This window comes from Pseudophryne corroboree, chromosome 8 (genome assembly GCF_028390025.1).
Source record: "Pseudophryne corroboree isolate aPseCor3 chromosome 8, aPseCor3.hap2, whole genome shotgun sequence".
Taxonomy (NCBI): domain Eukaryota; kingdom Metazoa; phylum Chordata; class Amphibia; order Anura; family Myobatrachidae; genus Pseudophryne; species Pseudophryne corroboree.
Window position 1 is genome coordinate 62,318,979 of NC_086451.1, and position 14,594 is coordinate 62,333,572.

The 14,594-nt window shown below is 49.2% G+C and overlaps 1 protein-coding gene across 1 annotated transcript in view; it reads right to left on the minus strand.

Annotated features, from left to right (window-relative positions):
* The window catches only part of DOLPP1 (dolichyldiphosphatase 1), a 73,197-nt gene extending 65,943 nt beyond the window's left edge, over window positions 1-7,254 (minus strand). Inside the window, exon 1 of the mRNA XM_063936484.1 lies at window positions 6,983-7,254. Within this exon, the coding sequence (XP_063792554.1) occupies window positions 6,983-7,058 (76 nt within the window). The 5' untranslated portion in view covers window positions 7,059-7,254. The remainder of the gene's footprint in view (window positions 1-6,982) is intronic.
* Window positions 7,255-14,594: the final 7,340 nt, after the last annotated feature.

Sequence of the window (14,594 nt, forward strand, 5' to 3'; positions counted from 1 at the left end):
TGCTTCGGTACCACGAACAGGGTCGAATAGTACCCTTTCCCCTGTTGGACTAGGGGAACATTGACAATCACTTGCTGTTGATACAGCTTTTGAATTGCAGCGAACACTACTTCACTCTCTGGGGGAGAAGCCGGTAAGGCCGACTTGAAAAATCGGCGAGGGGGCACCTCTTCGAATTCCAGTTTGTAGCCTTGGGATACAATATCCATCGCCCAAGGATCCACGTCTGACAGAACCCAGACATGGCTGAAGAGTCGAAGACGTGCCCCCACTGGTGCGGACTCCCTCAGTGGAGCCCCAGCGTCATGCGGTGGATTTAGTAGAAGCCGGGGAGGACTTCTGCTCCTGGGAACTAGCCGGAGCAGGTGCTCTCCTTCCTCTACCCTTACCTCTGGCGAGGAAAGATGAGCCCCGACCTCTTCTGGACTTATGCAACCGAAAGGACTGCATTTGATATTGTGGAGTTTTCTTTTTCTGCGGGGGAACAAAAGGCAAAAAGGTAGATTTACCCGTGGTAGCTGTGGCAACCAGGTCCGCGAGACCTTCCCCAAATAAAACTTCACCTTTGTATGGCAAAACCTCCATATGCTCTTTGAGTCGGCATCACCCGTCCATTGGCGGGTCCACAGGGCTCGCCTAGCAGAAATCGCCATGGCGTTGGCTCTCGAACCCAGCAGCCCAACGTCTCTTTGAGCGTCCCTCATATATAAGACTGCGTCTTTAATGTGGCCTAAGGTCAATAAAATGGTATCCCTATCTAGGGTATCAAGGTCAGCTGACAAGGTATCTGTCCAAGCTGCAACTGCACTACACACCCATGCCGATGCTATTGCCGGTCTGAGCAAAACACCTGTATGCGCATAAATAGACTTTAAAGTAGTTTCCTGTCTGCGATCAGCAGGATCCTTGAGGGCAGCCACGTCCGGAGACGGTAGCGCCACTTTCTTAGACAGGCGTGTTAGAGCCTTGTCCACCCTGGGTGAGGATTCCCAACGTACCCTATCCTGAGCAGGGAAAGGATACGCCATAAGAATCCTCTTGGGAATCTGCAATTTTTTATCCGGAGTTTCCCAAGCTTTTTCAAATAACTCGTTAAGCTCATGGGATGGGGGAAAGGTTACCTCAGGTTTCTATTCCTTATACATGCGCACCCTCGTATCAGGGACCGAGGGGTCATCTGTGATGTGCAAAACATCTTTTATCGCAAGAATCATATAATTAATACTTTTGGCCACCCTTGGGTGTAACCTTGCCTCATCGTAGTCGACACTGGAGTCAGAATCCATGTCGGTATCAGTGTCTGTTATTTGGGATAGGGGACGTTTCTGAGACCCAGAAGGGCCCGGTGACCCAGCCGAAGCCATGGATTGACTCCCTGCTTTTTCCCTGGATTCTGCTTTGTCCAATCTCTTATGCAATAAGGTCACATTTGCATTCAAAACATTCCACATGTCCATCCAATCATGAGTCGGCGTTGCCGACGGAGACACCACAATCATCTGCTCCACCTCCTCCTTAGCTGAGCCTTCCGCATCAGACATGCCGACACACTCGTACCGACACAGGGATAATAGTTATAAGGAGACAGGTCCCCAATAAGGCCCTTTGGAGAGACAGAGAGAGAGTATGCCAGCACACACCCAGCGCCAACTGACACTGGAAAGTAACTCCCAGATAATAGCGCTTTTTATATTACTCACTGTGTTAATACACTCACAGCGCCTTACAAGTGCCCCCCCCTCCTTTTTTCAGCCCTGTGTCACCGTGTTCAGCAGAGGAGATATCGGGAAACCAGCTTCTCTGCAGATCTCTGTGGAGAAAATGGCGCTGGTTAGTGCTGAGGGACCAAGCTCCGCCCCCTCCAGCGGCGGGCTTCGGTCCCGCTCAATCTCAAAACTGGCGGGGGATTTAAAGAATTACTGCCTCTGCAGTGCCTATTATAATGCCAGATATAGAGGTTATTATTGCTGCCCAGGGCGCCCCCCCTGCGCCCATCAGTGCCCGCTAGTGTGTGTAGTGTGTGGGAGCAATGGCGCGCAGTGTTACCGCTGCGCGCTTACCTCAGTGAAGATCAGAAGTCTTCTGCCGCCTTGAAGTCTTCTTTTCTTCTTATACTCACCCGGCTTCAATCTTCCGGCTCTGTGAGGAGGACGGCGGCGCGGCTCTGGGACGAACGGCGGGGGGGGGGGGGGGGAGACCTGCGTTCCGGCTCCCTCTGGAGCTAATGGTGTCCAGTGGCCTAAGAAGCAGAGCCTATCATTTAAGTAGGTCTGCTTCTCTCTCCTCAGTCCCACGATGCAGGGAGCCTGTTGCCAGCAGTGCTCCCTGATAATAAAAAACCTAACAAAATTATTTTTCAGAGAAACTCAGGAGAGCTCCCCTGTAATGGACCCAATCTCCTCTGGGCACAGGATCTAACTGAGGTCTGGAGGAGGGGCATAGAGGGAGGAGCCAGTGCACACCCATTCTAAAGTTCTTTATAGTGCCCATATCCCCTGCGGAGCCCGTCTATACCCCATGGTCCTTACGGAGTCCCCAGCATCCTCTAGGACGTAAGAGAAAAAAATATAGTTACCAAAAAAAAAAAAAAAAAAAAAGTGTTTTTGTTGTGGGGGGGGGGGGGGGGTTTACTTTCTTTTTTTTACCAAGGTGGTTTAACCCAGCCAATCCAGATTTATTTGGAAAGAATGCACAGTACAACAAAAATAAAAAATAAAGTGCAATTTGACAAAATAAATATGCTTACGTACAACCCAACATCAGTCGCTCTTAGGAAAGTGCAACCCCCTCCTAATAGGGGGTAAGATGCTGCAGTGGAGTAAGAGCATGGTAGATGCTAGATCCAAGTGGCCTAAGAGACTTATGACATCAGGGGGAGGAGCCACATCACCAGGGGAGGAGCTAGGCCAGCAAGATAGTTCTTCTACTATCCACGCCACCAACTATTACCTTTAGTAACCTGCCCGAAGCATGGCGAGCGTAGTTTTCGGGTACCCTGTTCGGGCGTGGCTCCTCCCTCTGGTGACGTCAAAGGTTCCTTACCCACCTCCGATTTAGAACCAACCGTAAGAGCACGGTGGAGAGTACACCACACATTCAGCCGTTCATATACAAATTAATATAAAGTGTCTGGCTTTAATTACTATATTTCACTACAGATAAGTTTTTTTTTTTCATACAACAAAAGTCTAACAAGATGTTTCAAAGGGGACAGTGACTCAGCAGATGATAAGATGCTGCTCAGTTATAACCGTCTCTTTCCTACTGTAAGATATCATATACCAAAGGGAGGGACCTTTAAAAGTACAGCTATAGAAAACAAGTTTAAATACTTTTCTTACACTGATAGTTCCCAAGTCCAGTGTTTGGAGAATACAGATTTGAAAAACACATTTTTAGCCGTTTTACTAGGTGCAAAATCTGCCATGCAATTTTATCATAGCGGCTCAGTGATTAGTATTGAGGTTATGGTTGAATTACAACAAATGTGCTGTGTGGAGTTTGTATGTTCTCCCAATGTTTGAATGGGTTCACTTGATTCCAATGACTAAAAACATACAGGGGGAGATTTATCTCTTTCAAAGGGATGATACAATGGTGAAATTTTCCATAGCAACTAAACAGCATAATAGATTGTGCTAGATAAATGTCAGAAGCGAGTTAGTTGCTTTGGGCAACTTCTCCATGTTTTCTCTCTCCAAGGCCGGGATGTAATGAAGTCCGGGTTCGGTAGCCGTGCGGGATGTCAGCTGGACTCGGATGTTTTTTTAAAGGGGCAATCATGTACAAGGCATGGTTTAGCCTTGTAAATGATTTCCCCTTTAAAAAATGTCCGACTTCGGCCGGCATCCCGCATGCCCACCAAACCCAGAATGCATTACATCCCGCCCCAATTCTAGATACATCTCCCCTACAGATAGGCAACTTAGCTTCTGCAGAAAAGAACCGTAGTGTGTTTCTATGGGTAACCGGATGAAAGATTGTCAATAGGGCGACACAATATGGTCGACAGGCACAAAAGGTTCACACAAACATGGTCGACACATTTTTCTATTTTTTCCCCCCAACATTTTTAGGGTTAGGATTAGGCTGCCAGAGAGGACGGTGAGGGTTAGGGACCGTTAGGATTTAGGCTACAGGAGGAGGTGGTTAGGGCACAATTCAATTGTTATCATCAGTTCAGCTTGCGGCCCCCATGAAAGGCAAGCTGAAATGTGCGAAAAGTGACCTGTTTGGGCACCCAAACGGCACTCTGCACATCGCACCCATTAGTTTAGCTGGGTTTAGCGGCTTTACGCGACCTGGATTGTTTGGTGAGCAATACAAAAAAAAACAATTGAATAGCACGTCACTTTACACGGGAGATCAGGCGTGATAAAACAACTAAATTCCACCCTTCGGGTTAGGCATTAGCGGGATGGTTACGGTTAGATTTGGGCTAAAATAAAAGAAAAAGCACGTATCAACCATTTGTGTGTCAGCCATTTTTATGTCGACCTGTCAACCTACTTACTGTCAATCCATTAATCCATACACGTTTCTATGATTTACGGTAATTAGATAGTAAGCTCCAGTGGGACAGACTGGTGTGAATGAGAGATATTCACTGAAAAGCGCCACAGAATATGTACAGTAAGTACTATAAGAAATTGCTATTAAGTATCTGCAAATAAATGGCATGAAGTAAAAACATGTTTATAACCAACTTATTTGTATAAACCTTAGTCTCTAAAAAAATACCCGTACTTGGGTAGATCCAGTCAAGTTGTACCCAGATTTATGTTGAATTTGGCCAAACAGGTGTGTAGTCTAATTGGATAGAACTGGCTGGTAACATTGTAAAGCTAGGTACGCACTATACAATTGTCTGGCAGATCTAGCTGGTTGGAATGAAAATCTGGTAATGGATGAGAGCAAATTACAATCTATCATTTGTTCCCAAACACTGCAAAACTGTCCAAAATAGTCGTTCATCCAAGTGGGTTTTTGTGCTTAACCAATTTGAATGAACAACAGGTTTTGTTCGTTTTCCAGTGTTTGGGAACAAATGATAGATTGCGATTTGCTCTCATCCATTACCAGATTTTCATTCCAACCAGCTAGATCTCGCAGATTATCTCCCAGATAATTGTAGAGTGTGTACCTAGCTTTAGAACCGAAAGTCAGCCAATGACCGCACTCACTAGCAGATTGCAGCAATCAGGTGCCGACTGATATCAGACTGATGCCTTTCAGTGGTCACCGTGGTAGGGATAGACATCCATTTTCGATGGTTTGCAACCATCAATGTTTTTCTTTTACCATTCGATGTCGGCTAGTAAGGCCACACAGTCTGCCATTAAAAATGAAAGTCAGAGTATACACATACTACTTACAGTAGTGTCATTGACATACATAAGGCAAGTCATTGTAACTACAGGCATTCAGGACGCGTCCTAAATATTTGCATCCTGTGTATTTCCTAACCCTGAAGAGCAGAGAAGAGGGCCTCCTGGTCAGACATGTATACCCCTTTTCCACTAGCTCAAAAAAATACGGGTAAATGCACGGGGGCGCGCATTTATCAGTGTTTTTTGCTAGTGGAAAAGGGTCCCTCTGCAAAAACCCGGATCAAATGATCCGGGAATTCTACCCGGGTAGCTTACCGGGTTCAACATGAGTTCAGCCGGTAAGCTGTGCAGTGTAAACGGAAGCCGTGTCGATGCGACACGGCTCCCGTTCACACTGTATGGAAGGGCGGCGCTGGGAGATCTGATCTCCGAGCGCCACCCCTGCCGCGTCGCCAGCAGCGTCACCAACCTGGCAATATGCCGGGTTGGTGAGTGCAGTGGGAAAGGGGGCTGAGCATGGGCAGCAGCCGGGTAGCACACGTGTCAGGCTCCCGGCTGCGACCCGTGCTTCTAGGTGGAAAAAAAGAGGTAGCTGCACACATACTGCACTGTGACCACCAGTACCAATGCATACCTCCCAACGGGTTCACTACGGTTGGCCGGCGGTCGGGCTCCCGGCGACCAGCATACCGGCGCCGGGAGCCCGACCGCCGGCTTACCGACAGCGTGGCGAGCGCAAATGAGCCCCTTGCGGGCTCGCTGCGCTCGCCACGCTACGGGCACCGTGGCGCGCCACACTATTTTATTCTCCCTCTATGGGGGTCGTGGACCCCCACGAGGGAAAATAAGTGTCGGTATGCCGGCTGTCGGGCTCCCGGCGCCGGTATACTGAGCGCCGGGAGCCCGACCGCCGGCATACAGAAGACCACCCCCTCCCAACATGACCCTCTCCAGGAGGGACAAAATGTTCTGCTTCTGGATTTTTTTCTCTTAATTCAAGATTGCCGTCACCTGTTTTGAACAGGTAATGGATAAGAAAGGTGTTTCAGCACAGGTGATGGCAATCCTAAATTAAAAAGGGAAGTCTAGGAGCAGAGCATTCCGTCTCTCCTGGAGAGGGTCATGTTGGGAGGTATGCCAATGGATGATGAATGCAGCTAGTACTTAGGCATTAAAGTGCACACATATAGTATACAAACTGCACTAGGCTCAGTGCTTTATTACAAGTAGTAATAGCTGCAAGCATAGTCCTGGCAGAATTGCTATAGAGATAAGCATCAGGAGTATGCCCTAGCTGGGCAAGTAGGAGCCTCAGACAGAGGTACAAGACACCATTAAGGTACCCTGAGGACAACCTGCAGCAATGACAAATACTCTGGGCACATTATATTGCAGTGACTGGCAGCAGCCATAAACTCGCTACGGGCTATATAATAACATGTACAGCCCTGGTCTCCATCTCCAGGTCCACAGACACTGTAATGCAGACACCCGGCGCATGCGCACAACCCCGTCCCACACTAGGCGCAGTACGCATGCGCAGAGCCCAGACGGTCCCGAGAAGAGATCAGTCTGGCAATTAGATCTTTTCCCAGCGATTCTCATTCAGGCAGCGGCTGCAACGGCGCCATAGCCAGACGGAGGTTGTTTACCTGCAGGATATTCAACGTGAGTAAGCGAAACTGGGCGCCATTGAGCTGACAGCGAGCACTGTTCCACAGCCGCCATCTTACCCGGATACCGGGCTTTTGGAAACAACCAATTGAGAGGCAGGTAGGAGGAGGTGTCAACCAATGGGAGGGAAATGGTAGCAGACACGTCACAGCCAGCCAATAGGGAACCGGAACAGGTACGGGCCCAGACCCAATAACTACAGATGTGGGGGAGACAGGCGACGACAGTACGTAGACGTGTGGTACGCAGCCAATCAGAAGGATAAGACTTTAGACGCAATAGCCAATTGGAATAGGAAGTGCGATTTTTAAGGCTTAGTGGACAACCACCAATGGGCGTCGGAGCTGCACTGTCCAATCACTACACAGGAGTGAGGTTGGCGGGAATTGCGTTCCCTGCTGCCTAGGGTTACCACCTCATCCCTTTAAAATTCTGGACACATATTAATTACACAGGTTCTGTGGCTGATTAAAACCATAATATGGAGACTTGAAGTCAAACAGCCACAGAACCTGTGTAATTACGGTAATATGTGTCCAGAATTAAAGGGACCCCACTGCTGCCTGGACAGGGTGAGAGGAATTGTATTGCATTATGCAGTCATTCATTTGTGTAGTCAAGTGTATGGGCCATATCCATAAACCTTAGCCTAACATTGCTATTCTGTTCCCAAATACAGTACTTTCCTTATTTCATTAATATAGATAGATAGACATACATGCATACATACATATAAAGAACGGCACTCGGAGACTTAGCTTGAAGAAATCATAGGCATGTATTTGGGGCAACTTTTCAAGTTTGGCTTTCTCAAGCCCAGCAACAACCACACAGGAAAGACAACATAATGACAAACATTAACTTCCCCCTCTAAATAGACAAGCAAGTCCCGCCATTGCCGTGAGGTCTGTCAATCAGAAGTCCCCGATGACGCGCTTCCGTATTCTGCGTTCCACCGTTACCCGGCAATGGCTGTATGCGTTCTGGGACTCTCCTGGACACGCTGACAGCCTCCGCAGCAGGATGGCGCTAGTCAGGGTCACTTCCAGGCTGACCTGTATGACAACACAGGACTAGGTTACAGTATGTAAAAAAAAACCTTACAACATACAACATTTTATTATATCAGCTTAGATATTATTAAAAGAGTGAAGAAAAGTGTAGAAAAAGTAAAAATGAAGAAAAGAGCACATCAGGTTAAAAAAAAAAAAAAATCTAATTCTAGACCAAAGACGAGACTATATTATAAGGAATTCCAATTGATTTTATCATTCAACCCATTAGGGAAAGAGGAATTAAGTTTGAAGATCCACTTAGTTTCCTTATTGATGAACTCATTAAAATACCTTATAATTGATCGTGTCCCAGAATCTTTCAGAGGGGGTGATAGAGCAAAGGTTCTTCTGAACAAGGAAACGAAGTGGATCTTCAAACTTAATTCCTCTTTCCCTAACGGGTTGAATACATGGTTCAGTACAATTGAGAAATCTTTTGCACCAAGCAGTATGTCATGGAAGTTTGGTCACTTTAAAAAAACACCAGCATTTTATTTTTCAACCCAGCGATAATTTCTGGATCACAACCCTCAGTTCTACAAGCGGAACTCAAATGCACAGAGGCGGATTTCCCCCTAGGCACGTGAGACGGGTGGTATTCATGTGACCGCCGGTCAGCTGACCGACAGTCACATGACCTCCTCCACGAGCCCGACGGCTCACTTTCCCGATGGTCGGCATGCCGACCAATAGGGACTATTTCCACTCGTGGGTGTCCACGACACCCATAGAGTGGGAATAGAACCCGTGGCGACCGCAGGTCGCCACCGAGCCCGCAGCGTGGCGAGCGCAGCGAGCCCGCAAGGGGCTTGCTGCACTCGCCCCTCCCCGCCGGGATCCCGGCGTCGGTATGCTGCCGGGATCCCGGCGTCGGTAAGCTGACCGGCGGTCAGCCATACTACACCCACGTGAGACACGTGCATAGGGGCGACACAGCAGACTGATAAGGGCCAGGTGACTTATTTTTTTTTATTATTTATTTAGCAAATGACGGGGGTGGGACAAAGGGCAGCAAATTGTGGTCCAGGAGTTGGTAGTAGGGTTAGCAGAGGCGGAACTACCGCCAGTGCAACCAGTGCGTTGCACTGGGGCCCGCCTCTGTCCAGGGGCCCAAAGCATGTAATGAGTCAAACTGACTCATTACATGCCGCTGTGCGCTGCGGGCAACCGCTGCCCGCAGCGCACAGCCGCCCGGAGAGAGAAGAGGAGCAGCGGTACGGGGGGGGGGAGGAGGAGGAGGGAGGTGGAGGAGGGAGCCGCAGCAGCGCTTTGTTACTGGTGGAGGCGCTGCTGCTGCTGCTCCTCTGCTTCACTATAGGCTGTCTTCCGAGAACAACCTATAGTGAAGCAGAGGGGCAGCAGCAGCAGCGCCTCCACCAATAACACAGCGCTGCTGCGGCTCCCTCCTCCACCTCCCTCCTCCTCCTTCTCCCCTGCCCGGGAATCGTCTTTCTTTCTTTCTTTCTTTCTTTCTTTCTTTCTTTCTTTCTTTCTTTCTTGGGACTGCTTGCCGCTATGTGTAAAAATTGGGGACTGCCTGCCGCTATGTGTAAAAAGGGGGAATCTGCCTGCCGCAATGTGTAAAAAGGGGGAATCTGCTTACCACTATGTGTAAAAATGGGGGACTGCCTGCCGCTATGTGTAAAAAGGGGGAATCTGCCTGCCGCAATGTGTAAAAAGGGGGAATCTGCCTGCCGCAATGTGTAAAAATGGGGGACTGCCTGCCGCTATGTGTAAAAATGGGGAATCTGCCTGCCGCTATGTGTAAAAAGGGGGAATCTGCCTGCCGTAATGTGTAAAAAGGGGGACGCTGTCTGCCGTAATGTGTAACAAGGGCACGCTGTCTGCCGTAATGTGTAAAAAGGGGACGCTGTCTGCCGTTATGTGTAAAAAGGGGACGCTGTCTGCCGTAATGTGTAAAAAGGGGACGCTGTCTGCCGTAATGTGTAAAAAGGGGACGCTGTCTGCCGTAATGTGTAAAAAGGGGACGCTGTCTGCCGTAATGTGTAAAAAGGGGACGCTGTCTGCTGCTATGTTTAACAAGGGCACGCTGTCTGCCGTTATGTGTAAAAAGTGTACGCTGTCTGCCGCTATGTGTAACAAGGGCACGCTGTCTGCCGTTATGTGTAAAAAGGGGACGCTGTCAGCCGTTATGTGTAAAAAGTGCACGCTGTCTGCCGTAATGTGTAAAAAGGGGACACTGTCTGCCGTAATGTGTAAAAAGAGGAATCTGTCCGCTGTAAGGTGTAAAAGGATCTCTACCTGGTGTAGTGGTGCTACTGTGCGGCGTAATTTGAATAATGGAGACCACTGTGCACCGTTTTATGAATTGGTATTATTTTGTGGCCACACCCCTTCCCCACAAAGCCACGCCACTATGTATTTTTGCGTGCGCCGTAGGCGCGCACTGCCCCTGTTTTGCATGCAGGGGTGGGGCTCCGATGCCGTTTCTTGCACACAGTGCTAAAAATAAGAATTTACTCACCGGTAATTCTATTTCTCGTAGTCCGTAGTGGATGCTGGGAACTCCGTAAGGACCATGGGGAATAGACGGGCTCCGCAGGAGACTGGGCACTCTAAAATAAAGATTAGGTACTATCTGGTGTGCACTGGCTCCTTCCTCTATGCCCCTCCTCCAGACCTCAGTTAAGGAAACTGTGCCCGGAAGAGCTGACACAACAAGGAAAGGATTTGGAATCCAGGGTAAGACTCATACCAGCCACACCAATCACACCGTACAACTTTTGATAACCATACCCAGTTAACAGTATGAACAACAACTGAGCCTCAGTAACAGATGGCTCATAACAATAACCCTTTAGTTAAGCAATAACTATATACATGTATTGCAGAGAGTCCGCACTTGGGACGGGCGCCCAGCATCCACTACGGACTACGAGAAATAGAATTACCGGTGAGTAAATTCTTATTTTCTCTGACGTCCTAGTGGATGCTGGGAACTCCGTAAGGACCATGAGGATTATACCAAAGCTCCCAAACGGGCGGGAGAGTGCGGATGACTCTGCAGCACCGCATGAGCAAACTCCAGGTCCTCCTCAGCCAGGGTATCAAACTTGTAGAACTTAGCAAACTTGTTTGACCCCGACCAAGTAGCAGCTCGGCAAAGCTGTAAAGCCGAGACCCCTCGGGCAGCCGCCCAAGAAGAGCCCACCTTCCTTGTGGAATGGGCTTTCACCATTTTGGATGCGGCAATCCAGCGGCAGAGTGAACCAGCTGAATCGTGCTATAGATCCAGCGAACAATAGTCTGCTTCGAAGCAGGAGCGCCAACCGTGTTGGCTGCATACAGAATAAACAGCGAGTCAGACTTTCTGACTCCCGCCTTTCTGGAAACATAAATTTCTCTGACGTCCTAGTGGATGCTGGGACTCCGTCAGGACCATGGGGAATAGCGGCTCCGCAGGAGACAGGGCACAAAATTTTAAAAGTTTGACCACTAGGTGGTGTGTACTGGCTCCTCCCCCTATGACCCTCCTCCAAGCCTCAGTTAGGTTTTTGTGCCCGTCCGAGCAGGGTGCAATCTAGGTGGCTCTCCTAAAGAGCTGCTTAGAAAAAGTTTGTTAGGTTTTTTATTTTCAGTGAGTCCTGCTGGCAACAGGCTCACTGCAACGAGGGACTTAGGGGAGAAGAAGTGAACTCACCTGCGTGCAGGATGGATTTGCTTCTTAGGCTACTGGACACTAGCTCCAGAGGGACGTCACAGGTACAGCCTGGATGGGTCACCGGAGCCGCGCCGCCGACCCCCTTGCAGATGCCGAATAGAGAAGAGGTCCAGAAACCGGCGGCAGAAGACGTCTCAGTCTTCATGAGGTAGCGCACAGCACTGCAGCTGTGCGCCATTGCTCTCCGCACACTTCACACCAGCGGTCACTGAGGGTGCAGGGCGCTGGGGGGGGCGCCCTGGGCAGCAATGTAATATACCTATTCTGGCTAAAATATATCACATATAGCCCCTGGGGCTATATGGATGTATTTAACCCATGCCAGGTTCCAAAAAAACCGGGAGAAGAAGCCCGCCGAAAAGGGGGCGGGGCCTATTCTCCTCAGCACACAGCGCCATTTTCCTGCCCAGCTCCGCTGCGGGGAAGGCTCCCAGGACTCTCCCCTGCACTGCACTACAGAAACAGGGTAAAAACAGAGAGGGGGGGCACTTATTGGCGATATTTATAATATTTGAGCTGCTATAAAGGGAACACACTTATTAAGGTTGTCCCTATATATATTTATAGCGCTTGGGTGTGTGCTGGCAAACTCTCCCTCTGTCTCCCCAAAGGGCTAGTGGGGTCCTGTCTTCTATCAGAGCATTCCCTGTGTGTCTGCTGTGTGTCGGTACGTGTGTGTCGACATGTATGAGGACGATGTTGGCGTGGAGGCGGAGCAATTGCCTGTAATGGTGATGTCACCCCCTAGGGAGTCGACACCAGAATGGATGGCTTTGTTTATGGAATTACGGGATAGTGTCAGCACGCTACAAAAGTTGGTTGACGACATGAGACAGCCGGCAAACCAGTTAGTACCTGTCCAGGCGTCTCAGACACCGTCAGGGGCTGTAAAACGCCCTTTACCTCAGTCGGTCGACACAGACCCAGACACTGACACTGAATCCAGTGTCGACGGTGAAGAAACAAACGTATTTTCCAGTAGGGCCACACGTTATATGATCACGGCAATGAAGGAGGCTTTGCATATCTCTGATACTGCAAGTACCACAAAAAGGGGTATTATGTGGGGTGTGAAAAAACTACCGATAGTTTTTCCTGAATCAGAGGAACTGAAGAGATGCACAGAGAGATATTTGCACTCTGGCATCAAGAGTAAGTGCGATGTCCATATCTGCCAGAAGAAGTTTATGGACGCGCCAGTGGTCAGGTGATGCGGATTCCAAACGACATATGGAAGTATTGCTGTATAAGGGGGAGGAATTATTTGGGGTCGGTCTATCGGATCTGGTGGCCACGGCAACGGCCGGAAAATCCACCTTTTTACCCCAGGTCACCTCCCAGCAGAAAAAGCCGCAGGCTTTTCAGCCGCAGTCCTTTCGTTCCTATAAGAACAAACGAGCAAAAGGACATTCCTATTTGCCCCGAGGCAAAGGAAAGGGTAAGAGACTGCAACAAGCAGCTCCTTCCCAGGAGCAGAAGCCCTCCCCGGCTTCTACAAAGGCGTCAGCATGACGCTGGGACCTTACAAGCAGACTCAGGGGCGGTGGGGGGGTCGCCTCAAACATTTCAGCGCACAGTGGGCTCACTCGCAGGTGGACCCCTGGATCCTGCAGGTAGTATCTCAGGGTTACAGGTTGGAATTCGAGAAGTCCCCTCCTCGCCGTTTCCTAAAGTCTGCTTTGCCAACGTCTCCCTCCGACAGGGCGACGGTATTGGAGGCCATTCACAAGCTGTATTCTCAGCAGGTGATAGTCAAGGTACCCCTCCTACAACAGGGACAGGGGTATTACTCCACGCTATTTGTGGTACCGAAGCCGGACGGCTCGGTAAAACCGATTCTAAATCTAAAATCTCTGAACCTGTACATACAAAAATTCAAGTTCAAGATGGAGTCACTCAGAGCAGTGATAGCGAATCTGGAAGAAGGGGATTTTATGGTGTCCTTGGACATCAAGGATGCTTACCTTCATGTTCCAATTTGTCCTTCACACCAAGGGTACCTCAGGTTCGTGGTCCAAAACTGTCATTATCAGTTTCAGACGCTGCCGTTTGGATTGTCCACGGCACCCCGGGTCTTTACCAAGGTAATGGCCGAAATGATGATCCTTCTTCGAAGAGAAGGCGTCTTAATTATCCCTTACTTGGACGATCTCCTGATAAGGGCAAGATCCAGAGAACAGCTGGAGGTCGGAGTAGCACTAACCCAAGTAGTGCTCCAACAACACGGGTGGATTCTGAATTTTCCAAAATCCCAACTGATCCCGACGACACGTCTGTTGTTCCTAGGGATGATTCTGGACACTGTTCAGAAAAAGGTATTTCTTCCGGAGGAGAAAGCCAGGGAGTTATCCGATCTAGTCAGGAACCTCCTAAAACCAGGAAAAGTATCTGTGCATCAATGCACAAGAGTCCTGGGAAAAATGGTAGCTTCTTACGAAGCGATTCCATTCGGCAGATTCCATGCACGAACTTTTCAGTGGGATCTGCTGGACACATGGTCCGGATCGCATCTGCAGATGCATCAGCGGATAAAATTGTCCACAAGGACAAGAGTGTCTCTGCTATGGTGGTTGCAGAGTGCTCATCTGTTAGAGGGCCGCAGATTCGGCATACAGAACTGGGTCCTAGTGACCACGGATGCCAGCCTGAGAGGCTGGGGAGCGGTCACACAGGGAAGAAACTTCCAGGGCGTGTGGTCAAGCCTGGAGACGTCTCTTCACATAAATATACTGGAGCTAAGAGCAATCTACAATGCTCTAAGCCTGGCAAAACCTCTGCTTCAGGGTCAGCCAGTGTTGATTCAGTCGGACAACATCACGGCAGTCGCCCACGTAAACAGACATGGCGGCACAA